At 48.7% G+C, this 27689-nt stretch overlaps 1 protein-coding gene across 1 annotated transcript in view; it reads right to left on the minus strand.

The window, feature by feature from the left end:
• TMEM165 (transmembrane protein 165) overlaps nt 1-27689 on the minus strand; it is a 229092-nt gene that overhangs the window by 61911 nt on the left and 139492 nt on the right. Inside the window, exons 4-5 of the mRNA XM_069631642.1 lie at nt 27494-27676; nt 8032-8137 (exon numbers count right to left, since the gene is read on the minus strand). Coding sequence (XP_069487743.1) covers nt 8032-8137; nt 27494-27676 — 289 coding nt within the window. The remainder of the gene's footprint in view (nt 1-8031; nt 8138-27493; nt 27677-27689) is intronic.

Consider the following 27689-nt stretch of genomic DNA (forward strand, 5'->3'; position numbering starts at 1 on the left):
TGCACTTATCATGTGTGTATGTCTAAGCCCCTTATGTGCCACCACCGTCACGTACAGTGGCGGGTCGTTTTCTATGTACTCCACCGACCCAACTACTACCTCATTTACTGCGAATGTATATGCATGTAACTAAAATACTGTAGCTGCTAGAATATAATGTACAAATATGGTGCTCGGACTGGGTATAATCGAGACACACCCAGCAAAGTTTAAATGCATGTTTTGAAGCGATGTTGAATAAGTATTATAGAAAGTGTTCAAATGTTTGTGATGTCTTTACCTACATTCAGCAACACACGAGGGAGATACCTTTGTGAATGCGTACAAGGCCATTTCCCCCTCCCACCCTGCGAAGGCTGCCAAGACATGAGAACAGAGGCCCGCTCTGAACTATCCCACCTCCCCCGACCAGACTGGAGCCGCTTCAAAGATTTGTAGCCCCACTGCAGCACCCAAGGCCGCGACCAGCCACCTGCATTATTTACAGCACAGCAGTAAACCTTTGTCTAAACTCACGCGCCCCCACGTAAACCCCACAACCCACCGGACCGTCTTAGACTTATGGCCCTGTGCAATCAGGACACCCAACACTTTGACAACACACAGCGGAACATCCATAACAACTTCTAACAAGACAGAAAGACCTGTACCACCCGTCCCAGGCCCCGAAGCTTAGCCCCTCGACCTATGGCCCCGGTCAGCAGGACACGGGTAACCAGGCCTCGATGTATTACCTCCAGACCCCTCACAAGGTGCATTCCTCCCGTGTTGCATTAACCTATAAAATAACCTATTGGAAGATTTACTAAAGAGAATAACACTGTAAATGACTGAATGACTGCGGTGTGCATGGCCGAGGGCAAGTAAGTCAGGAAAGGCATTCATCTCTGCCACAGACCGCCTTGGCACACCAACACCGCACGGATGAACTCAAGCCGACCTGCCAGGCCCAGCCCCACCCACGAGGGTGACCAGTGACGTCCTCCAGCCAAGACCAACCACGCCGCAGCAGCACCTATAGTCATCGCCACCCAATCCCAATGAACTTGTGCCCCCTATTGTAGGTTTTGATGACGTTTTTTGTAAATATATACGCCTGTCTTTGCTATTGTCAGACAGAGCGCTCTCGGAGTTTGCAGAGTTCTTTGCATGCCCTATTCTGATTGATAAACTCCCATTTACGCTCACCCGCACTCTGTCTTGGCCTTATTCCCATTTTGGGAGAGTCTTTCATTGTCTCTCATTGCGGGGAGGATCGTGCTGTTTGGGGACGCTTGCTTTCAGTGGGAATGGGTCTAAACTCATGGGTGGACAGCCCTCCAGATAAGTTGCGTATTGTGCCTTTTTACGCATGTAATTATGGTCAATACGGATGACTTAATTTTCTACTGCGTACAGTGTACGCTTTATTCATAAAAAAATACTTTCCACCACTAGATGGCACTGTAGCGTTTCTTTTGTCATCAGCAGCATAGCAAGCGAGCTACACAATATATGATATAATAGGTTATTTATAACGCGCTGGATTATGGAAGTGTCCCTCACAGAACTACCTATTCTCAAGGATGCATAAAATGAAGCTGACTGTAACAGAGGGGGCAGGAGCGGGAGACCCCGTGCAAGCACAACAATGATAAATGGATGCAAACCTGATTCTAAAAATCAGGCCCATGTCATGTGCAACGTCTCCAATTTAAAATCGTACAACGTGTCATTCCACAGCCGTGTATTGCCCATTTCTGCCACTTCAACTAAAGAGTGTCTGCAATCCTTCTATTGTTGAAAAAGTCTTCTCAGTTTCACTTGAAAAAAGAAACCGCCTTCACTGCATGTACATCAAGTAAAATAAACCGCATTTCTGACATGTTCCCCCCTCTTATTTTAAAAAGGAAAGCGCACCATGGTACTTCTGGGCGCCAAGTGGGTGTTGGTGATAATCAGGCTAGCAGCCAGCTCTGGCGTATGTCTGTTTCCTCAGGGGGATATGGCGCATGACATCGCACAGGGCTTCTCCGGCCTCCCTTCCCAGCCTGTCATTTGTAAACTTGCCGTTTCCAGGGAGGGTGTGGCAGTGTGTGCTCCAGCTGACATCTGCTTTGGTGAAGTGAGCCCGGCAGCCCCGCCCGACCCTCTTCTGCGCGCCCGCCCTCACATCCGCTAGTCATGCCGAGCAGCTGGGACGCCCTTCTCGCAACTTTCCTTTCCACACAAGCCTTTCCTCAAACCAACATCAAAATTAGCCAAGGTGAGCAGCAGAGACGCTTTAAGACAGAGTGAGGGTTCACATTTCAAGTTGTTCGCGTTCATAACTTGATGTGCAAATGTATGGACTATATATCAATGTAATAATGTATTCTATATGCGTCTTATGAGCTTTTATAGATTTATGAGTAAAATATAACACCCGGCCGGACTGGATACGTTTTTTTGTGGGTCCGGCAGAGGGGAGGTAAATGCCAAAAAGGTGAGGCAAGGTATGCAGTACATTACAAACCTCAAAATCCTCTACTGGATTGTGAAGTCACCCGCCTGCCTACAGTCTTTTTGGAATGACTTAATAGTCTGATTGTATATAGCACTTAATGCTGCAGCCACACAAATTCACCCACCTCGAAATGCAAATGCTAGGTGCTTAAGGCCCAATTCATGGACATCGGTAAAATAAGGCTTTGCTGGCCCGAGGCAAGTGCCCAACTCGTGAGCTACCCACCCGGGCTGAGTGGAGTGCGTCTGTGCATATGTGCACTCTGCTCTTTAAAGCGTCTCTGGCACTGCACATTGTAGCATCTCCAGTATGATATGGAAAGTTGCATGCTAAACCCGGGTGGCACAGGTTACACACAGACATGTTCTGCATCGATTGAAGGATGTCTGCTTCGTGGAAAAGTTGTAATGTGTTTTGGAAAGGTGTGCTAGGGCTCAGCCATTTTGCAGCATACTCACTGGATGTCACTTGTAACGTCAGGGAGTTATTGGACTGAGAAATCACTAATCACACATGCAAACCTGCCCGGAACGTGGTGATGGTTTGGTTTAGTGGGCAGTCCTCTTCTAATGCCAAACTGAATAACAGACGGGTCAAACTACTGTCAGGAGGGGGTGGATTATAAAGCTGTGTGCCAGTATGGGTTTGCAACAATGTATTTCTCAATTCTTTCTCGCCTTCTTCTGTCTGAATAATTTTGTCTTTTCTGTGCAAGAATAACTTTTGGATTTAATTTCGTTCTCCGCTCTTTTTAAATGTTTGTCCTCTTCTTTAAGTATATTTGGCGATTTTGGATGATGTTACTTTTTTCTTTTTTCATGTTCCTGAAGACCCCCCCTTCTCCAGCACACAAACCTTTAAAAGTCACTCATGCTATATGGGAGGGCGATGCCTTTTTTAAAGCCGAGGTTATATTCCAAAGTAAACACTTTCTGCAGAGTACTTATAAGTAATTTCTTTTCACGTGTTCGGGTCTGAGGAGGTAAGATATGTTGTAACAGGGATCTCTGAATGTATGTTTGTATCTGTGTTTTTCTGACAGTAATTGGTAATTTATAACATGCTTAATACCGAAAGGTTTCTAGCACGGACCCGGGGATCGAACTTATGTTGCTCCGTGTCATCTTGCTTCCAAGTCAAGCACGTTGCCTCCCGAGACTAAAAGCATGCACCCTTTTAAAACGTGTTCATACCCATAACGTCTAATAGCTTGATATGCTAAAAAGTAAAGTTTGCTTTGATGTCCTTCGTTGAATGTTCTTTAACCATACATAACATCTTGGAGGTTTGTGACTAATCTCCAAACCTAAGTGAGTGTATGGCACAAATGAAAATAAAGTGGGTAAATCAGGATGTTTTGCCTATAGCATCTTAAAGTTTTCCATTCAGGATGTGGAAAATAAAAAAAGGTAGAATGATATTATTTTGGCACAAATTGCTGCTATAAGGATTTACAGGTTGGCATGATGCTTTACTATGCAATTTGTTTATTTTGGAAGTAAACTCTACAGGACAGTATTATTGTAGGTCTTGACACCCAAAACTCAAATTTTTGTTCCAAGTAAAACGCAGAAGATGGTGGTCATGTCCAAATTGAAAGAGCGGGTTAAAATCCTAACTTTGCTGTTTAGCGGAAGTGTGTGATGCTGGGCAAATAATGTAATCCCACCCGACTTCAATTGCAAAAATTGGAGTGCTTATAAATGATTAAGTTTACACCCTTAGCTGGTGCTGCTCTGCTAGTGGCACCAATACTGCTGCTTAGAATTGCATTATTGCTGCACTGGCCCTCCCCCATTCTTGTAACACTGGATTTGACAGACAGACAGTCTCACCAGCCAGTCAGTGCACCAGAGATTCTAGTATAGCGTACTGTGGTAGAACCCACATTACATGTTCTCCCCTGTTGCTCCCAGCCACTGAAGGTGCTTTGGCCATCCAGAGTACTGCCCCACACTCTGCAATGTCCTATTATGTTATGATATTTAGTCTTTCAGTGCACACCATCTGACATTTTCACACTTTCTGGGACCTTCAGGTTCTGCAAGAAGTGGGCGTTTCAGACTCAAAGGAGAGAGCAGTTAACTGATTGTAACATTGAAGCTGCACTAGAATAGTCTTATTACAATGAGTAATGAAGTTAGAGGCCCTACACAAGTAAGTTTGCCATTCCTCCACAGTCTCTGAAGTTAGTGCCTCTCCCAACATTTCAAGGGTTAGCCCCCGCCTAAATTTTAGCCTAGATGCACCCCTGGATGTGTGCACTTGCATTTTGATAGGCAGAGAGGCGAGGGAAGCCTTTCCCCGAAACTGGCGGCGTTAAAGATTTACTGTTTGTTCAGAAAAATGTACTTTAACAAACGCAGTAAAACTTTAAAGCTGGTACTTTCAAGAAAATCTTCCATCACCTCTCTGCATATTGCACTTTAAAATATACTGGTTGGTCCCCACACCAGACCATGGGGCGGGGGGGGGGGTAGAACAGTGGGGGCAGAGCCTCCAAGTTTGCCCTGCCTATTTTCTAAAGTAGCTCCTCCCATCATGACTTCATCCCCCCAAAATGTAGGTTTTGTTGTGCCCCTGCATGGGAAGGGGGTCAGGTAGGTCGGCTTACTGTCACAAGCCACCAGCCACCCCCACCTCTCCCCTCAAAGTGCTGAAATAAAGGGGTGGGAGCCAACACATCTGCAATAATTCATTTACTTGCTGCTTCATGGCCCATTGCAAAACTGCTCTGTAATGTATAATTTATAAAGTTATGCTGGCTGTAGTAAGACGTGTGCTGTTGGGCTATACCACGAGGGATGGGCCATTACCCCATGCAGGGATGAACCGTTCCATTAGCCTGAACTGAATATATTTGCCAATAGCACAGGCAGGGAGGCCATGTGCCACTGGCACATGCAGAAAAGAGATGCTCAGTTAGCATGTGCCGAGAAGAGATGTGCTGCTGCATGTGTACGGAGGCTATGCCACTAACACGTGGAAAGGGAGTATGTGTTCTTACATAGCACTTTTAGCAAAAAATTCTTTCAGCTTTTAAGCACTGTGTTAACAGTTATTATCCCATTTCGAATGGTACTTGATTTATTACAGCAAAACCGAGTAGAATGCCAGGGGAGCACTGTTGGACATTGTGGTGGGAGCTGGTGAGGACATGTTAGAGTCAAGCTGAATAAGGAAGGAAAGGGGGGGGAAAATCGGGTACATTTGGCCCCAGTACATTTTGCCCATTTCCAGCACTGATAGTAACTTGTGTGAATGGTCATTCTTAATGATTGCATTTCTTGTAAGAAAGATGCGACTCTTCTGCGGTCTTCCCTCTGCACCACACCCATCAAGGCTGCGTCACGTAATTTGAACTTGGTTAGTGCAGGCCGCCCCCTCCACCCTTTTTTTGGATGCAACGTTAGCACGTGCTATGCCAACATTAGCCTGTGCAGAAGGGAGCCCTGCTGTTAAGACTGGCATAGAGGAGATGTGCCGTTATAGCATGGGCAGAGGAAATGCTACGTTAGCACTCGCAGAGAAGAAATGTCCCCATAGTACATACTTAGTAAAGATGTGTCATTTGCACGTGCCATGGAACAAAAATGCAATTAGCATGCAGAGCCGAGATGTGGCGTTAGCATGTGCAGACACAAGATGTGGATTTTGCACATGCTAACTGCACATCCCGTCGCTGCACAGGATGTGATTGATTGATTTATAGAGCACTTTACACCAAGGCGCTGATGTGCAGTTAGTAAGTGCAGGGATGGGGTGTGCAGTTAGCGTGTGCAGAGAGGGTATGTCCCATTAGCATGTGCGTACAGAAGGCGTGCCGTCAGCATGCACATCTCTGTGCACATGCGCGCAGTTAGCACGCATGTACAGAGAGCTGTCCCACTAGTATGTGCGCAGGGTAGATGCACCATTAGCAGACGAGAAGAGATGTGCCAATAGCATGCACAGAGAAGAGATTTTAGGTCACTATGGGTAGTTATGTCCTGTCAATGTGTGCAAATATCAGGCTTGCTAAACAGAACGTGTTCTATCAATACATGAAAACAATGTCTGCCATTAGCATATGCATAGAGATGTGCGGTTACACATGCAAATTACACAAATTTGCTCTTCAAATGCTAACAGCACATATCTTAAAAATGCTGGAAGGAGATGTGCCTTTACCATGTTCACAGAGCACGTGTCGTATTCGTTAGTATGTATCAAGAAGAGATGCGTAGCTAGCATGTTCTGGGAGGATATATGTCATTATCAAGTGGAGTGATGTGCTGTTACTATGTGCTCAGACGGGATGTGCCATTTGCATGTGGAGTGAAGGGATCTGCACAAGCCAGACAACTTTGATCGACAACACTTTTGGTCTATGGGTCTGATTTTACATATGCATTGGCTGTATTTGTTGGTTAGGTTTTACTCTCTTGCAGAGGAGAAAACTCATTTTTACTCTTGAAATTGCATTTACACTCCAATTTGAAAAATCATGCGTAAAATACTCCCACCTCAAAATCTTATCTGGAGCACTGGGTGGACACATAGCCAAACAACACAAATCAATACTAATATGTCATCTGCATTTAAAAGGAAGTAGAGACACTCATTCAAAAGCACCTATTTGAAGATCTTATGTTAAAGTTCTTATTTTAATGACAATAGTTTCGGCTTAAAGGTAGCACTTTCAGCGCCACCTTATAGCCAAAACTAAAAATCTACCAACAGTAGAAATAACATAAGGTACACTCATTCTATAAAACTACGAATCCAACCTAAACGCTCACTTTAGATATTAGGCAGGATACATCAGTACCATAGTTCCAAGTGAGTGTTAAGGTTTGATCTTAATACATTAATGTAGTAATTTTTACTTTTCACAGATGTCAGAGTAGCCTCAACCTTTTTCAAAAAATATTAACGAACACACATGCAAATGCAGCCCATTCTCTAAAAGGTACACTTTAGACTGGGCCACACAGTATGTCCAACAAATGTAGAGCACCTCCCTTTGTTATGTTATTTTTTTGGGTTTTATGTATTTTGCAATTTCCCTTGGTCTTCAGATTCATACTCAAATCCATGACTATTGATACTTACCCAGGCTTTTTGATTACATATGTTTATTTGCACTATACAATAGCCTAGGACAAAAGCACTTGCATAATGAAATGAACAATCTGTAGATATACAATACTGAATGTAATTTCTTGAGTGGTTTCTCTCACTTTGAACCGTATTTTACTAGAGGGTTCACATCAAGTATTTTTGCATTTCCCAAATGCAGCAGCAGTGTTTGATCTTGCATTGCCTAGTGGTTTTTGTTAATATTTTACATTGCAAACTTAAGGTTGCATACACAAAATAATACATTAACACTCCTGTAGACAACTGTGCTTGGTAAAAGGTGTTATAACACTCTGGGGCAACCAATAAACAGAGGACAATGGATAGCATATGAATCTAAAACAGAGTAAAAAGATGCAAACACATATACATGCATCTAAGAGTTCAATGTAAATTAAGCAAATGAAAACGTGGCATGCACTTACCTGTTCGTACAGAAATCTTTTGCGCTATCATTCTCCCTCCTACAACTGCTAAACCAGTGCACAAACAATGCCCCACTGTTCCGCCAACTGCCACACCAAAGGGATCCTAATCAAATATCAAGTAAGGGTTAGAAAATTGGACAATTAAAAAGTTTCATAATTAAAAAAAAAAATAAAAAAATAAAATAAAAATCAAAAAAAGGAGCGTGGCAATATTAATCGTAGTCAGTTAAGGGACAAACATTTTCCTAAGCCTTCGCCTGCAAAGAACTAGGTGCACTTGCACAGATATCAGCAGCCAGTGAAGCAGACAGAGGCAATGTGGGACCGTGTCAAATAACACTGAACATGGGTCTCAGCAACTTAGGTGGAGAAATGGGCTGCGATTGGCTTAGCTAATGCCCAGGAGAAAACAGGACAAATACCCCTACTCACATTCATGGTCAGCAACATCTATCAATGTTCAATTGGCATAAAAGTTAAATTAACTAATGACATTCACAAATGAGAGTGCCTATGTCTGTTGCTCATCTCAGTGCAATGGCTTGGAATTGGTTACCTGGAAGCTCAAGAGGCCTGCTAGAAGCCTCAATGGGAGGCCTATAACGCTGTGGCTGGGCACTCCTGTGCATGGTCTCACGATCCAGGATGTGCTACTAGACTTTCCATACACTGCAGTTATATTTTCCATTTATAAAAGAGAACCACAAAGTGGTCTTAGATCATACAGAGGTGAGTTAGCTAATGGAAAGCTAGCTAAGGTCACTTACATTTTTCAAAAGCATGTACTAAAGCAGATTTGGAGTGAGCAAGACAGAAGCTGGGTAGAAGAGCAACTGCCACTGTGTGGAGTGAAATCTCACACTGAAGAGATTTCGGGAGGAGTGGATGGGGGTAGATGTATGTAGGGGTGTCGAGCATCACAGTTGTTCCAAATTTAGGGCAAACACAAGATCATGTTCACTTGTTTTACCCAGCAGCCTATAGCCCCAAACAGCCTATTCCAGTCAAAATCTGATTCTCGGCTGGTTCAGCATCATGATCCAAGCAGGCACAAAAAGAATCCCAGATATAAGTCTTAAAACATGCAAAAGTACTCTACGAGATCATGTAGCAGGCCTAGGTAACTAAACGAATAGCTCGGGTATTACCCAGTTTGCTGGTTTATTTTTGTTCGTTAGGTCTTTTTGACCCAATTATAGCTGTATGTTCTAGCCTTCTTCTCTTTTGACCTACCTACATGAGGAGCAGGGGGTTGCAGGGGTGTCCCCCGTTCCTCGTGTTCAGGTATCTGCGGTCTTGGGGGTTGCAGAGGTGTCCCTTGCAACCTTAACAAGGGAGGTGAGGGACAAAAATTGCTCGGGCCCCCGTTTTCAACGAACGGTCAAAATGGGAGCGTTAGCAGTTTTACTGCAGGCAGTCTGCCCGCGAACAAAATGTTCGCGGGATGATCACATACATCCAACAGCACAAGTAAAGTCTGAGCCTGCAGGGGGGAGGTGCGCCTCTCTTCAAATTCCCATGGCTGCATCACTCTGCATGAAGAACATTTAGGTACATTTCTGCAAAATGGTAAGCCCACATGCATTCCAGATAGAATTTGACCATCCTAGCCACATCCAAAATGTGTACTGTTCGCAAGCTCGACTGGAGGTGAGAAAAGAAGAGATGGGAAGGACCATTCCTTGATTGATATGAAATTCTGAAACCATCTTAGGCACAGGAACCAATTCTACACCCGGCCTGGTTTTTCTTGGGGCGTGCAAAAACTCTTGAAACTAAATTCAGCACCAGACTCTATAATTGAGTCTGCTCTGTAGCATCCAGTTCGTTCAGCGCCATTAATCTGGAGGAGTGTTATAGTCCTCCAGGCTGGTAAAGGAGGGATAGTCACCCACCCACCAGTGTTAAATGCTGCTGGGCCCGCAGTGGGCCAAATGTTGGGTTTGTCCAACTGTCGGTCCTGTACCCTGGAAAGTTTCCCTGTCCTTGCTTTCTTTCTTTCTTGGGGATGTCCTGAGAGCTGCCCTCCTCAGTCCCTGCCCAGAGCGCCAGGAAGCCTCACCCTGCAAGTGGGTGGTTGAACTTTTGGCTGATAGGAATAGTTGGCTGCTTTATTTGCACGCTGCAATATTGAAGACAGGCTGTTTGCAGTAAAGGTATGCACGGTTTCCTTTGTCAGTTCTTTGTCGGTTGATGGATGTAAAAGATGTACCTCATCAAAAGTGCACGGACCTGCTCTTCCACATCTACGAAAAGCTTTGTGCTCTTCAATCAGGTTCTCCTCCACCATTCCACACCCAGACACATACCTCTGGCCGCTGTATCTACCTGTCCCGCGACTTCCTCCCAACATAACTCGAGCCACCATGGCATTATGTAGGCCAGCCAGAAATTGATCTTTCGTCACACTCGTCATATCTTGTGTGAATGCCGCCATTTCCTGCCACAGCTTATAACACTTGGGAGTATGACATCAGACTTTGCCTGCTTCAGGTGAAGGGCACCATTGGAGTAAACATTTTACTTCTCTCAGACTGACTGACAGGACAACACTTCAGTGAGAACATCAAATTCCACTGAACTCCAGTATGTACCAGACACTGTCAGAGAAGAAACAAGTTACTTACCTGTAACTGTTGTTCTCCAGCATGGGTCTGGAATGGATTCACATGCTCATGAATATTCCCCGTCGTCAGGCTGGGAATCCCCGGTAAAGAAAAATCAGTATCAATTTCGTTTCTGATCGGTCTTTCGTAGTAGTAACCAATCACTGATCTCTGCGTCATACTGACCACAGCCAATGACTGCCATCTCCCTAAGCCCCGCCTCTGGCAGCCATCTTCAGATTTGGTAGCACGTGAAGTGGCAGTATGACCAAGTGAAGAGCCGCAGAGGGGTAGGTGGGAGGGTTCGCATGTGAATCCATGCCAGAACTTGTTCCTTCTCCAGCATGGGGTCTGGCATGGATTCACATGCTTATGAATAAAGGAATACATAGCAGTACACACATGCACAACCATGGGAGGTGGCAAAGGCTCAACATTAAGCATTACATCCAAAACTCAAAATTAAGCAATTCTTACCTCCTCACCAGGCTCACCTTAGGCGAACAGGTTGTGCAGCACTGCTTGGCCGACCCTTGACTCCTCCCTGGAATCCCGATCGACGCAGTAGAATTTCATGAAGGTGTGCGTCGACCTCCACGTAGCAGCCCTGCAGATGTCCAGCAAGGGCACACCAGATAGGAACGCCGTGGTAGCTGCGATCGCTCTGGTGGAATGGGCTCTCGGACGGCCAGGCAGCGGTCGATTTGCCAACCGATGACAGTACATGATACAGGCGGAGAGCCATCTGGAAATGGAAGCCTTTGAGAGAGCCTTCCCCTGATTGACAGGTCAAAAGTTCACAAAAAGTTGTGACGTCTTCCGAAAACTCTTTGTGCGGTCCACGTAGAACTTCAGCGCTCTAGCCACATCCAGCGAGTGCAAAGTCCTTTCAGCCGGCGACGAAGGCGACGGGAAGAAAACAGGCAACACCAAGGGTTCGTTGAGGTGGAAGTCCGACGGTACCTTGGGCATGAAGGAGGGGTGCGTCCTGAGCACTACCCTTGTGTCGTGAAAAGTCAAGTACGGGGGCTTGCAGGAAAGGGCCTGGATCTCTCCCACCCGTCGTGCGGAGGTGATGGCCACAAGAAACGCCGTTTTCCACGACAAGAACTTCAACGGAGCTGAGTGCAGGGGCTCGAACGGAGGTCCCATGAGCTTTGTCAGCACCACGTTAAGCTCCCACGCCGGGGCCGGGGCCTTCACCGGCGGGAACAATCCCTTCGTGAATTCTTTCACCAGACGATGAGACCACAAAGACGTCCGTCCCGTGGTTCTGGTGTATCGGGAGATCGCAGCAAGATGAATCTTGATGGAAGCGTGCGCCAGTCCAGCCTTGGCCAGCGTCAGCAGGTACGGCAGTACTTGAGGAGCCGTAATCAGTAGAGGGTCAATCTTATGTGCGTGGCACCAGACAGAGAACCTCTTCCATTTGTGTCCGTAGCATTTAAGAGTTGAGGACGCCCTGGCCTTTGCAAGAACCTCTCTGCAGTCGGCCGGTATGTCGTAACCTCCAAACTCTAACGCTGCAGGAGCCAGGCCTGCAAATTCAGCAACTTCGGGTCGTGATGGAGGATGGCGCCTCCTTCCCTGGAGAGAAGATCTGTGTCCACTGGCAGCTTGATTGACGGGGACGCTGACAAGTCCAGAAGGTCCGGGAACCATATCTGCCTCGGCCACACAGGTGCGACGAGGATCATCCTGCACCGTGACCTCTTGAGATGGTTGATGAGCCGGATCAGCAGCGGCAATGGAGGGAACGCATATAGGAACAGGCCCTCCCAGGGGAACGAGAAAGCATCGCCCATGCTCCTCGGCAGGGGAAACCTGCTGGCGAACCTCCGGCGCTTGGAGTTCGTCGCGAACAGATCGATCTGGGGTATGCCCCACCGTCGGAAGAGGCGGTCCACTAGATCCTGTCGTAGTTCCCACTCGTGGCACGAGCGCAGCTCTCTGCTGAGCGAGTCGGCGATGGTGTTTTTTATCCCTGCCAGATGAAACGGCACCAGAAACATCCCTTGAGCGACGGCCCAATGCCACAGATCCTGAGCCTCCTTGGACAGGGCTGGGGATCTGGTACCGCCCTGCTTCCTGATGTAGAACATGGTGGTGGTGTTGTCGGTGAAGATCCTCACCACCTTGCCCCTGAGGGACGGAAGGATGGACCTGAGGGCCGAAAACACTGCACGGAGTTCCAGGACGTTGATATGGAGGGACTTCTCCGTAGGCAGCCAAAGGCCCCTCGCGTGCAGATTTTCGGTGTGCGCTCCCCACACTTCCAGGGAGGCATCCGTGGTCACGGTCTTCTGGTGGCCCGGGGTCTCGAAGTCCATGCCCGCCATCAGATGCGCACGGGTGCCCCACCACCGGATCGCTCGTCGGAAGGATCCAGCGAGCGTCCAGGAACTCCTGTAACGGGCGCCTCCGAAGCCTGCACAGGCGGGTGAGATAAATGCAAGAGGAAATCATTCCGAGGAGGGACTTGATGGACCTCACCCTGGCCGCATCCGCAACCAGCATCCGCTGCACCTTGCCCAAGATGGCCCTCGTCCTTTCCTCCGACGGAGAGGCCAGAAGCGCCACTGTGTCGAGCTTCGCTCCCAGAAACAGTGCGTCTTGAGCGGGCACCAGGTGGGACTTGGCGTAGTTTATGGAGAATCCCAGGTCTGTGAGTAGTTGGACGGTCCTCGCCGTGTGCTCTGCGGCGAACTCCTTTGTCTTTGCTCGGATGAGCCAGTCGTCCAGGTAGGGGTAGACGTGGATCCCCTCCAGGCGCAGCCGCGCCGCCACCGGTGCGAGGCACTTGGTGAACACCCTGGGTGCCGACCTCAATCCGAAGGGTAGGGCTCTGAACTGGTAGTGACGCCCTTGGACCACGAATCTGAGAAACTTTCGGTGTCTCTTTAGGATGGGGATATGGAAGTAGGCATCCTCCAAATCCAACGACGACAGGAAATCGCCCTCCTCCAGTTGGCCCAGGACGTGCTGGAGGGTGACCATCCGGAACTTCTGTGCCTTGATGAATTTGTTCAGTTGTCGTAGGTCCAGGATGGGACGCCATCCTCCCGTCTTCTTCACGTGGAAGTATCTTGAGTAAACTCCGGAGCCCCGAAGCCTCTTTGGGACGAGCTCGATGGCGCCTTTCCTGAGCATCGCCTTTACCTCCAAGAGAAGTTGAGGGACGTGATGTTCCTTCCTGGCCACGGAGGGGGACGCGCGGGCACTTCTTTAGAAACTCGAGCGCGTGACCCTGGGCCAGTGCGTCCAGCACCCAAGGGTCGGTGGAGATGGACTCCCACACGCTGACGAAGCTCGCCAGCCGGCCTCCCACCGGGGTGCTTCGGTGGGGGCCCGACCCCACGGCCGGTTCAGTCCTGCTTCGACGAGGCTTTGCCGCCTTGTCCTCCTTGGTGACGACGGCGGGGTCCGCCCGACTTGCCTCGTCCCCTGTAGGCTTCCTGCGACGACGAACGGGCCGCTTGACGATAGGTGAAAAATCTGCCGCTGAACCTTTGGAGGCACCTGTCAGGTTTCCTTTCCCTATTCAGGCTATTTTCCCTTATTCAAGTTTCTTTCCCATTATTTCTCTTTTATTATCCTTTTTAGATTAGCCTTGTTTGCGTGGGAAGTTTTCTATTGTAGTTGGTTTGGCCTTAACTTCCTGATTCAGAATCCTGGTTCTGACCCAAGGCAAAATGGAGTTTCACAGTGACAGCTCTGATTGGTTGGAAAACACTGCTTAACAACAATGAACATTCTAAACGGTCACTCTTTGCCTTTCATCATCTAAACCCCAGCTGAGAGGACGCGTTTAGTGGCTGCTCCTGCTTTAGACTTGGGCCTGGTGGATTTTATCCTTCAGGCGTTAGCAGTTGAGCGGCTACTTTCTTGGGGGTTTCAGGAGAAGCTATCAGCTGACAGGAATTCGTTTTTGAAGACAGGAAACTCTGAAGATCTTTAAGAAATTGTGCTGGAGATAAGTGACTGTTTTAAACTGCAGCTCTGTTTATCTTAATGACATTTAAGTGAGAACTCGTAAAATGTTACCTTTAAATTTATATTTTTGAACCTTGCGCGAGCGAGTGTTTTCTAGCGCGTGTGCTTCCAAGAGCGAGGATCTGTTTGCCGCGTGAGAATTCTATAGCGTGTGTGTTTTCAAGCGCGTGTGCTTCAGCGCGAGGACTCAATTGCGCGTGTGGTTACCTGCGTGTGTGTTTAAACGCGTGTACTCGACCGCGTGTGAACTCTTTTGCGCGTGGGTTATAAGGCGCGTGAGAATAGGCGCGGAAATTCTTCAGCGGGTAGTTTACAAGTGCGTGTGTTATCTGCGCGTGATTCCGTTTGCGCGTGAATTCCGCTTCGCGTGTTTTTAGAAGCGCGTGTGTTTTTTTTTGCGCGTGGACTTTCTTTACAGTGCGCGTGTCCTTCAACGCAGGAAGTTTTTAACGTGCAAATCTTCTGTATTGAGATTATCCACGTGTGTGTTTTGCACGTGTTTCTTCAAGAATTCACAAACTTTATTGAATTGTAAAAAGTTTGAAAACAAAAGAAAAGTTTGAAAGAAAAAGAAAGAAAAAAATAAAGACTATTTAACTGGACAACTAGTGAATTCTGGAAAAAAGGCAAAGAGCAAAACTTTCCAGGTTTGCTCAAATTAAGAAGTTGCTGTGAATTTCAAGAGTCTGAAGTAAGAGAGATTTTCAGCTTCTTTACAAGCTTCTCTAAGAAATTTCAAGAGAAGAACCAGGTATGATTCTTAATCATTAGTTGAGAATTTAAAGTCTTTCCACTCTTAAGGTTGAGTAAGTAGATCCTTTTATTACTTTTCTTATATCCTCTGCAGGTTCAGCTTTGGTTAGCCTTGACGCAGTCAGCCTGGTGTTGTTTTGTTATTCACTTCCCCCTTTCCCTTTGGGGTGTAGTTAGCAGAGCTGAATTGAAACCTAGTTCTGAGAATTACATTTCAGGGGGATTGTCGGGGGTTCAGCAGCTTCCTCGGACACAGGACCTCTCAGCTTGACAGCACCCTGCTTGCCTCCGCCGCTCCGAAAGGGCAGCTGTCGTTGCTGGAGAACACCAAGAGCCCGGGCAGTCTCCGTGTCCGTCTTGATGGCTTGTAGGGAATCGTCCACTGTTTTCCCCAAACAGGTTGCTCCCGTCGAACGGCATGTCCAAGACCCTGGTCTGCATGTCCTGACGGAAGTCAGTTGCCTTGAGCCATCCACACCGTCTAAGGCACATGCACACTGGCGAAATCCAGTGTCAGCGATGTCCGTCGCTATCGTAATGCCGTGGTCCGACGCCACTTCTCCTTCCTGCAAGATCTCTAGGGCCTCCGCCCTCTTGTCGTCTGGTAAGAAGTCCAGCAGGGGGGCGATTTTGTACCACAACTCCCTGTCGTAGCGGGCTACGATAGCCAAGGCGTTGGCAGCCTTAATCGTCATCGCTGCCGATGAGATGACACTGCGTCCCATCGTGTCCAATTTCTTTCCCTCGCCGCTAGGCGGGGAGGTTGACGTAGAGGCCGAGGCCCCCCGCCCCGCTTTCTTCTTGGCCGCCGCAGAGACGACCGAGTCCGGGGTCGGCTGTGCCCGAAGGCACAAGGGGGGCGCGTCCGGGACCCGGTACTTCTTCTCGTACCGATCCCTCCTCGCAGGCGTTGTGGATGGGTTCTTGAGGAGGGCGAGACCCTCATCCCAGATATCGTCCAGTAGAGGTACAGCGAGGACCGTCTTCCTCTTGGTCTTGCGTCGTTGATAAAGGAAACCTTCCTTCTCTTCCGGGCAGAGCTGGAAAAGCTTGGATGCCCTGGCGATCATGGCATGAAACGATCCAATCTCGTCGGGCGGGGAAGCCCGGGGAGGAGGTGACTACGGGAGATCCTCGTCGTGAACCTCGTCATCTGTGCCCGTCGCAGCCATGTCAGTCCCCGTATCATCCCCACGGGTCGCGGACGGGGAGGAGGGCTGAGCAGGGCGCGATGGTTGAAAAGGAGGTGGGGGATGAATCCTTCTCTTAGGAGGAGGGCTCCCCGAAGGGCCTGGCTCCGGGTCCCCCGTCGGGAGAGGTTCCTCCGTTGGTGGTAACGGCAATCTCGTCCTTATCTCCGAGCATAAGGACTGTATAGCCAACAAAATGGCCGCTAAGTTGTCTTGCGGCACTGGTTGAGGGGAGTCCGACGGGAGGTCAGGAGCCCCGTCGGCACCCTCGACGTTCTCGTCTCCTACGTCGGGGTCCCTCCCGACGGGCTGGTCTTCAACGCCAACGCCGTGGCTTAAGACTTCGATCAGCTCCTCCTCAGAGGTTGAGGCCGAATCCAAGACGACCTCCTGCCCCCCCCTTTTTCTTCTCCGTCGGAGGTTTCACGGGGGTCCTGTCGATGGGCATGAAAGAGGACTCCCTCCACGGTGGCAGGGAGACTCTGGGCCCCGAGGTCGCCACCACTGGTGTAGCCTCCGCAGGCTGAGCCAGGGCCGCGACTGTCTCGATGGAGGCCTTGGCCGGGTGGATTAAGGCTTTCACCACCTTAGGTGCGCTCACCGCCTTCTCCTTGGGGGGAGGGTCACCGCCTCGCTCCCCCTCCGATGGGGCCTTCGAGCTCGACCGGGGTCTCTCCAGGAGCTTCACCGGTGCTCGGCCTTCCTCTTACCCAAGCCAGAGCGTTGGCTCGTGGTTGACGGCGCCGGGGAGGATGTGCCCTGCCTGGCGCCGGGGAGGATGTGCCCTGCCCGGCGCCCGTAGAGCCCAACCGTTCGGCGCTCCCGGTGCCAGCGGACTCGCGGTGCTTGGCCTTCTGTTGGACCCCCGTCGCCGGGGCGCCCTCAAAGGTCTTAGAAGACCGCTCGGACTTCTTCTCGCCGGACGGGCTCTTCTCCTCCAGCCAGTTGGCGAGACGCAGATGGCGGTCCTTCATGGTCCGCTCCGACATATTGCTGCAAAACGCACAGTCCTTCTCCACGTGCGTCTTGTCCTCATGCAGGCAGTAGAGGCAAAGGGAGTGTTCGTCCTCCTTAAAGACATTCTGAAGCTGGCATCCAGGGCAGACCCTGAACAGCTTTCCGGGCATCGAGCTTCCCTTCTCCTGGGCCATGATCGAGATGGGCCTGAGAAACTTCTGGAGTCCTCCAAAAGCGTGGCTTGACGAAATCTTCACCCTTGAGGGGCGTAGAAGAACCCGACACGGGTCCCCGTTGATCGGATAAAGAAACGGTGGAGCTTGAGGCTCTTTTGACCGAAAGAGAAAATGTTCCTAAGAAAAAGCGTGAAAAAAGCACTAAAGCTCGAGAGAAATAGCACGAGGATCCCAACACTTGAACGTGCGGTAAAAATCTGAAGATGGCTGCCAGAGGCGGGGCTTAGGGAGATGGCAGTCATTGGCTGTGGTCAGTATGACGCAGAAATCAGTGATTGGTTACTACTACGAAAGACAGATCAGAAACGAAACTGATACTGATTTTTCTTTACCGAGGATTCCCAGCCTGACGACGGGGAATATTCATGAGCATGTGAATCCATGCCAGACCCCATGCTGGATAACATCCTAGTCGTGGAAGTCCCTCAAGCCTCGTCATTGTTAGTGTCCGTGGCTTTTGCACGGGCTGTTACAACCCGAGATGTGTGGCATTTGAGCCCCTCTAATGAGGGCGATGTCCTGGGTTGGTTGGATATGCTATCCATTGTCCTCTGTTGCTGGCTAGCTACTGGTGTTGTAGGACCTCGAAGGGGCATAATCACCTTGATTAGGTGCTTAAAGAAGCCAATCATGTTCGGTCCTTGCATTAATCATTCACCTCCCTGGCCTCGTAGGGTTCTATGGCCTGACCCTGGGGCACAAAAGGGGTGGTGCAGCAAGGCCTGCGTGGTATAACTCCCCAAGGGGAACAAAAGGCGGTCTGCCAAGACTGCGAGCCCATTTACGGCTCCCGAAGGGGAGCTGACCATGTTACTCTGGGCTCAAAACTATCACTCTGCATGAAGTACGCCCCACACTGCAACCTCTTCGAGCTCCAACCCACCTCCTCTCACCTAGAAACTATACTCCTGCTAAAAAACCCTATCCTCCGTACCTCATCTGCCTGCAAGTCTTCTCATTAGCCCATCATCCAAACCTTCATCTCCATTCTGCTGAATCCAGAACGGTCTTTGTTTTTGAGGGATAGAATAAGGAGTGTGTAGGCTTTTCCTTTTGTTCGTTGTACAAAACATCTCTAGAAATTTGAAAGTGTGAATATTTCCACCTAGCTTTAAAATGCTAATTGTTCGTGGAACACTATGTCCCGAGTCATGTAGAGCAACCGCTTCTCTCTTTGGCTCAAGGAATGCTGTTCTACAAAAGACAACATGAAACCGGCATACTTTGAATCAGAAATGCACACAAGACCGAATAAGGTTCTTAACATTAACACCAACAAGGGTGTGTTTCAGTAGGATACATATTTTGAGTGCAAACCGCCTTAGTCCTCGGGAACTGCACCATAGATAGAATTCTGATAGGCATGTCAGACTAAGCATCTGAAGAAATGTACATTGCTGGCTGAACCAGGAAAGCACATTGAAAGACAAATGACTGGGACTTCAAGATGGCCGCCGTGGAGGGAGGACGCGTGTGAGCCGAGCTCCGTCTGCCCTCCCGCGCCACAGCAGCTGCTAAAGAAACTCGGCTCGCACGAATGACCTAGACTGGGCTTCGAGCCCTTGCAGCACTTGCCGGGACCTCACTGAGGCAGGAAATGAACGGCTCCCCCAGGCGCATCACCCCGAGGGCGGACGCACCAAGACGCGGGAGGGCCTCCCATCGACCACTACTGCCGGCGTCCTCATCGAAGGGCAGCGATGGGACCAACGGAGAGTCCGCCCCCACCGACTCACGCGCCGACGGGGGGGGCGCCCACGGACCAATACTACACCCCCGGGCCAGAATCCAGAGACATACCCAGCAAAAACCGGACCCGGAGGAGAGATCCACCCGCCCAAGCCGGGTGGCGCATTTGCGAGGCCTACACGCTGCAGACGAGGCGGTGGCAGAGGTCGGGCCCGAAGACACGGCTGCTCCGGCAAGCCCCCCTAACACCGCCTCCTTCACCCACCTCCCCAGCGACCCAATCGGCGTCGCCGCCAGAGGGAACCGGGCAGGGAAAGCCCCCCCCCCCCCCATCATCGGATCGGGGGAATCGGCCGTCACAAGTTTCTCCTAGAGGTCCTCCATTGTCATTGGAGCCCGCGGGCACGACGGCCCCTTGCCGCCCCTCCAACACCCCCCCCTACAGGGGACGGGCAACACAACGGACATGGAATCCGCCGCAACGGAGTAGGGGGGGGGGGGGAGAGCTTTCCCTACCCCGGAGTAATAAGCAAAAGGCCTGCACTGCAACCGGGAAGCCCCCTCCCCCCCCCCAGACGTGAAACAAGCACTTGAGAGGTCCCAGGCAATATCGCGTCGCCCCAAACACAGGGGCAGGAGACAGACGAGGCGACCCGGGAAGAACCTCGAGCGAGTGGGACAGACGAGCAACCAAAAGATTTGGAGGGGTGCGACTTAATCTACCACGAGGCAAGCTCCACAGGAAATAAACTCGCTAAAGCCCAGATGTCACAGACAAGAGGGAAGCAAAAACAGACAACCCCCTCGTCCCACATGCAGAAACAGGACCAGAACCTAGTCCACCTCTGGGGGGGGGGGGGGCAGACAAAGGGAACCCAGATAAGGCCGGAGCGCACAAAGCAACGAGAGGCGCCCGGGAGTAGACGCTCCCCATGCCGAGATGGCCACGAAGGAAGACCTAAAATCGTGGTTTGGGGAGTTCCAGCTGCAATTTATGGACTCCATGTACTCGCATCTAGATGCCATGAAGAACGAATTTAAATCAGCGCTCCAGGAACTAACAGGAGTCGATGGACTGGGTGAAAGAACGGATACCCTAGAGAAAGTAGTACAGAACATCGAGGAAGAAACGCAACAAATGGCAGAATTGCAGGAACAGCTGGCCCGTCAGACGCATAATCTGGAGATTCAATGCGAAGACTTAGAAAATAGATCGCGTAGGTCCAACATCCGGATCAAAAACATGCCAGAGTCGCTTGAGGATAAAGATCTTAAATCGGCCGTGCAACAAGTTTTCCTAGACATCCTTTATCTGCAGGAGGAAGAAGAAATACCGATAGATCGAATACACAGGGTGGGCCCAAGGAGAACGATGACCCAAGGTAACCGCCCGAGGGATGTTCTGGTGGCCCTCACGAGATATGCACAGAAGGAGCAGATCCTACGGAAGGCCAGGGCAATGGACCATATCCGAATGAATGGAGAGGAGGTACACTTCTATCAGGATATTGCATTATCAACTCCTCAGAAAAGAAGTGACATGGCCCAAATCACAAAAGAACTCACCACGCGTCAAATTAGGTACAAGTGGACGTTTCCATTTGGACTACTATTCACCTGGGACGGCGCGCAAAAAAGGATAACCACAAAAGAGGAAGGTTTGACCATATTAAATCTACAGGAGCAGGACGACGTCTCCCCACAAGCAAGCGGCACGGTCCCATTCGCGAGGAAGAGCAGGGGGAATGGAAAACGATAAACAAAAGGGTGCGGCGCCCCAGTAAAAGGAAATGAAGACCGACAGAGGGCAGGAATGGTGAAGCAGAAAACATGACAAGGTGGTGCGCAAGGAGCCAAGAAAATAACTGCAGGAAAAGCGAGTCCAATACAACAGGTGCCGGGAGGGGAGTGAGGACCCACGGTCACTGAAGTCATGTGGAAGGGTTTAGGAATCCCTTCAAAGTTGTCCCTGAGAGTGTTAGAGGGTATGAAGCACAAGGCGACACGCCTGAGCGTTAATAGGAAATCATGCCATCCTCAGGGTTGTTGGGGGGAGGAAAGAGGGAAATGCACCAGTTGGGGATTGCACAAGTTTTGGGGGGGGGGGGGGAAGGGTGTTGGGGACAGGGGAAAAACCGAGCATAACTCAAAAACAGAGAATGGGAGAAAGGAACATTGGACATGCCAGATAGCCCGTAAACACCAATGGGGATAAAGATCTTGACACATAATGTCAGAGGCCTCAATTACCCAGTTAAGCGTAAAAAAGTGGAACATTCCATCAGGCAGGGTGCATATGATATTGTAATGCTTCAGGAAACACACATTAGAGATCGGGATAAGCAGAAGGTGCAAGGGCTTCAATCAAATATTTCAGGCGAATGCACAGGATAAAAAAGCTGGGGTACTGATAGCGCTCAAAGACTCTTTACATGCACAGGTTAACTCGTCTTGGAGAGACAAACAGGGAAAATGCCCGATAATAAATTTAACAATTGAAGGCAGACCCTCACTTTGGCCACAGTATACGCTCCCAACACCGGTCAGGAGGGCTTTCTGAGTGATACCGTGAATAGAATAGAACAGCAAGCGGTTGGGGACATCATGCTGGGTGGGGACGTGGGACCCATCCCATGACAGATCCGGACCCAGACATCGAGATCAAGGCACCCCATCCAAAAACTTAAAGCAGAAATTCACGAACCTAGGGCTGAATTCCTCCATGCATGGCATTGGGGTTGCCATTCCTCCATGCAGACGCATGGAGGAATGGCAACCCCAAACAGAAAACCTTCTCCTATTATTCACATGTACATAATACTGCTTCGAGAATAGACTACCTATGGGTATCAGTGGGGCTTCTAGGCAGGGTAAAACAGATTGAGATGGAACCCATCACACTCTCTGACCACGGCCCGCTGTGGGCAGATATTATCTGGTCAAGACATGGCCACCGTTTATGGAACTGGCGCCTCCCAGAGGACATCATTAGAGACCTGGTGATGAGCCAGACCCTAAGAACACATCCAAGAATACTGGGCCATTAACAAGCTCCCCGGAACAAATATGGATACACTATGGGACGCCCACAAGGCGGTCATTAGGGGACATCTCATAGCGCTTAAAACACAGAAAGAGAAGGTGCGCCACCAGTGGGGAAAAAGAATTAGAAGAGCAAATTGGAATGATACGAGCAGAACTAATTCAGACGCCCTCCAGAAAACTCATGCGAACGATGAGACATGTTCAGGGGCAATTGGAAACACTCAGAACGAAAAAAGCAGAAAGGGAATTACTCTATACGAAACACTGGTATTATGTAAAGGCAAATAAAGCAGATAGACTCCTGGCAAGACAGCTGAGGGGAAAACAGCAGGCCCAGACAATACAAGCTCTGAAAGAAGAATCAGGCCACCTTAAAACACAGACGGAAGAGATAGGAAGGATACTAGGCAGATATTACCAAAAATTGTACTACTCCGACCATCCGAAGGAGGACCTGCAAGAAGCCTTCTTGGCCGGGGTTCACCTCCCCGGATTGACGGAAGACGATAGACAGGCCTTAGATAGGGACATCACCATAGAAGAAGTTTATGCAGCAATACAGTCCCTCCCGAATAACAAAGCCCCGGGCCCGGGCGGGTACACCACCATATACTACAAGACATATAGGAATATCCTTGCCCCGATACTCACATCCCTGTACAATAAATTTGGGGAGAAGGGGGATCTGACACGGTCTATGAACGAGGCAAAAGTGCTGGTCTTTCATAAAAAGGGAAAAGAAGAGCAACTCCCTACCTCTTACCGCCCGATAGCTTTAATCAACCTGGATGCTAAACTGTACACGAAGATTTTAGCGACCAGACTGGCCCTAGTACTTCCCAGGTTAATCCACCCAAACCGCCAGACACATAACATCAGAAGAGTCCTACACCTAGTTGAAAAGATAGGCATCAATCAAACCCCTGCAGCACTGGTAGCCTTAGACGCCGAAAAGGCGTTTGATCGAGTAGAATGGTCTTACCTTTTTTCGGGTTCTGCAAAAGATGGGAATGGGCAAGGGTTTTACAGATAAGGTTAGGGCCAACTACAACTCCCCGTCCATAAGGATAGCCGTGAATGGAGGGTTCTCGGACTTAGTGTACCTAGGAAGAGGGACGAAGCAAGGGTGACCGCTTTCCCCCCCTTCTATTCGCCATATACTTGGAACCTCCCTTGGCAAAAATAAGGGATTTGCCGGAGGTGGAGGGAATAGAGAGGGCGGGGCTGACCCGTAAAGTGGTAGCCTATGCTGACGATATGTTGGTGGCCCTAGGAGACCCAGAGAAGTCCCTCCCACACTTAATGGAAACCATAGAACGATTTGGAGAGATTTCAGGGCTGAAAATAAATAAGCAAAAATCGGAGGTGTTGATTCTGATGGGGAATAGAGAAAAAAAAAATCGACACAGCGGCCACAGGCGGACGCCCGAGGTGGCAATTTTCAGTTGACAGATATCTAGGAATCACCCTCACAGACCACATAGACAAATTGTATTCCCACAATTACCCGCAAATCCTAGAAAAAGTAAAAAATGACCTGCTAAAATGGAACCCGTTAGCGATTTCCTGGTGGGGGAGAATCACGGCAGTGAAAATGACAATCCTCCCCAAGCTAATGTATATGTTTCAGGCCCTCCCGATAAAGCCCCCACAGGCCTTTTTCAAGGCAGTTTCCAAATATGTCTGGCAGAACAAGACCCCAAGAATTTCTAATGCGGTACCGACAGCTCATAGAAAGGAGGGGGGGGGGGGGGATGTGCCATGCCACACTTCAGAAAATACTACGAAGCAGCCCAGCTGTGGGTCGTGAGGGATTGGATATCGGAACAGGGGAAGAAAATCTGGGAAAGGCAGGATACGGCGGTAGCGACAACATCTGCCAGGCACATGCTATGGATCAATAAACGATTTCGACATGCAAACACCCACATTAGCGAAATAATGAAGACGGCATTGGGGGTATGGGACGCCGCCACGACAAACGAAACCCTGACCAAGGATCCCGCCCCGTTCATGCCAATATTTGGGAATCCCGAATTCCCCCCTGGATTCGCAAGTGGGAGGAAGGGGGTGCAAGATGGTGGGAGATATGCAACAGAATCAACAGATGATATCCTTCGAGGATTGCAAAACTCTTGAATCTGACACCAAAAGATAGATATAAATATGATCAGATACATCATTGGCTGAGCACTCCACGTATAAAAGAATCACTGACTAGGGACTTGACCTCCTTTGAGAACTACATCATGACGCACTCTGGATCTCGTAAATTTGTTTCCACCACTTAAAAATTTATAAATGCTCTGAAAGAACCTACCACATGGGTATATATGAAGAAATGGGAGAAAACCCTGGGCTACATACTCTCCAAAGAGAGGTGGGAATACTTGTGGGGCTTGATGCCAAAACTGACAAGAGCCATTCAAACGAGAGAAATGTGGGTGAAGATGATGGTGCAATGGCACTATACACCTGAGAAACTGAATAAGATGCATGCTACCTCCCCGAATAACTGTTGGAGAAAGTGTCGCGGGCAGGGAGATTAGAAACATCTGGTGGGACTGCCCGAGGATAAGACCATACTGGGGAGAGATAAAAAACCAAATGATGGAAATGTTCCCGGGAACAGAACACCTGGGAGAGGAAATATGGCTAGGGGGCTTTTGGGATCCAAAAGACAAAACACTAACTACCCCGCAGAAAAGAAATGTTATGGGCCTCCTAATAGGAGCATGGTTGGAAATTGCTAGAAACTGGAAACACGAATCCCCACCATTGGTTGTTGATTGGACGCGAAGGGTCTGGTAACATCTGGCTCTAGAACTAATAACTTATAACATCCAAGGGGATCATGGGAAATTCCGAGAGGACTGGGGAGGTGTACCGGAATTCCTTCAAAAAGGAATATAAAGAACAATGGTGCCCACACAATATAAGACTATTGGACTTATTCACGTGAACGAGGAAAAGATCTTCTGATATAAAACATATACAGACCGAGTTATGCAGGTTGGGGGGTTGGGAGGGATTGCTTTGTTTTCTTTGAATGAAGTTTGTTGCTTGATCCTTGTATGGTATGACATTGTGCCAATAGAAACTAAATAAAAACATGTCTTTAAAAAAAAAGAAAGACAAATGACTGCATGTATACAGCTGGAGCAATGGGGCGTAAACCCCACGTACGGACGAGAGAGAAGAAAAAAGAAAAAAAAAAACTGTCCAAGCCTAAGCAGCTCATAATTCCAGAATGAAATTATATATTCAAATGCACACACACACACACACCTCCCCTGACCCAAACACCAGTCCTTTTATAAGCATGCAAGCCACGTTATACTTCTTAGCAATGACGGTGGAAGGGTAATATGGAGGAACAGGGACGTTTAGTACAGTAGGCGCTACAGTAACCTATGCATTCTCTTGCAGCTTTTCCAAAGGTTGAGGCGGCCTGTCTGCATTGGGCTTTGTATCCAGCGAGTAATGTTTACAAAAGCATGTGGTGTAGCCAAAGAAGTTGACGCCTTGAAGATGCTCTCCGGAAGGCGCCCTAAGTCGCTTCCGCTCACACGAGGCGCATGCACTCGGAGAGGAACCTTCCATTTGTTGCATTTGAGAATACATGAGTCTATTCATGTGGCTTAAGTGGCACTGAAGTCTTGAGGCTTGGTGAAGGGCCCCCTCCCCCCAATATGTAGGTACATTTCTGCAAAATGGTAAGCCCACATGCATTCCAGATGGAATGTGACCACCCTAGCCACATCCAAAATGTGTACTGTTTGCAAGCTCGACTGGAGGTAAGAAAAAAGAATGATGGGAAGGACCATTCCTGGATTGATATGAAATTCTGAAACCACCTTTTAGGCTCAGGAACCATGTGTGCACAACACCATGTTCCTAAAAAAAAAAAAAAAAAAAATTTAAAAAAAAAAACGTATGCATGGTTCAGAAGAACAAACTTGGAGCTGGCTCTGGCGCCAAGGTAACTGCCTCCAGGAAAGCCCTCTCAAAACACTAAGCCGAGATGTGCCGAGGCCAACGTGAAACTGTGGCCAGAACAGGGCTTAAAGGCCACTCCTTCCCTCTTGGGATCTATCACTTAATTTCACAACAGTCTGATCAGGGTTTGTGCAACACAGAAAGTGAGTCCGAAAAATGTAATCTTAAATATTTTAACATTCATGGTACAGAAACAGATGCCTTGGGTGGAATTGAAGTCATATTTTGCCATCAAAATAAATTACACATTTTAGGAACAGCAGAAATACGATGGGCTCTGTGTAGTCTAAATCAAACGTTTTAGAATTGTGTGTGCACATGCTGTACGAGTGCGGGCAGGCTCTAGTGTGGTGTGTGCACTCACAGTGGCGCATTTGCGATGTGTGGTTTGGTATTGCAAACGTGTCCACACACACTAAGAGACCAGTATTCACACACCCTAAGCAGTATAAGATTATCCCAATGCCATCTCTCAAAAGAAGCTCTGCTAACAATACTGCCTGAGCTCTTCACAAATTGAGCAGCAGGAGGGCAAAACATTCTGGAGTTAGTAACATGGGCACAAGGTAATGCAAAAAAGGTACATTGATCCCATAAAAACAAAACAACAAGAAACACACAGGATTTCATCTATATCCTTACGACACTAGCATCAGCAGCAGTGTTGGAAAAGATCAGAACTATGATTATGTGCTTGGAAAGAGGATTTCAAATGGTAACTGGTTTAATATACTTTTTTCCGTATATCGTCTTGCTTAAATTCATACAGTTCACACACAGCATAGTGAAATGTGTGACGCAATAATCTTTGTTCTTAAGAGCCACAATGCACATGCCAAGCATGTATGTGCAGAACCTTTAAAGCCAAACAACCGTGAAGTTGTCTAGAGGCGGTTACAATAGATTGGTGAGAACATCGGGAAACAGACAATTATCAAATTAATGAACATTCACAGCAACAAATCTCTCCCACAATAAATACTCTACTAACCTCTCGAGCCGCCAGAACAATTGTTGTAAGTTGGGAACGATCACCCCACTCCGCCAAAAATGTTAAAGTAAAGGCTTGAAGAAAAATTGGAGAAATAAAGTGTAGCCACTTTTTCTGCCCAGAATGCGAGCTGCCGCCCATTTCGACGTCTCCAGGCCCATTAAGTAATTTTGACCTCTGGAGCTGCAGACAAAAA

The sequence above is a fragment of the Ambystoma mexicanum genome, chromosome 6q (genome assembly GCF_040938575.1).
Source record: "Ambystoma mexicanum isolate Mex_15411 chromosome 6q, UKY_AmexF1_1, whole genome shotgun sequence".
In the NCBI taxonomy this organism is placed as follows: domain Eukaryota; kingdom Metazoa; phylum Chordata; class Amphibia; order Caudata; family Ambystomatidae; genus Ambystoma; species Ambystoma mexicanum.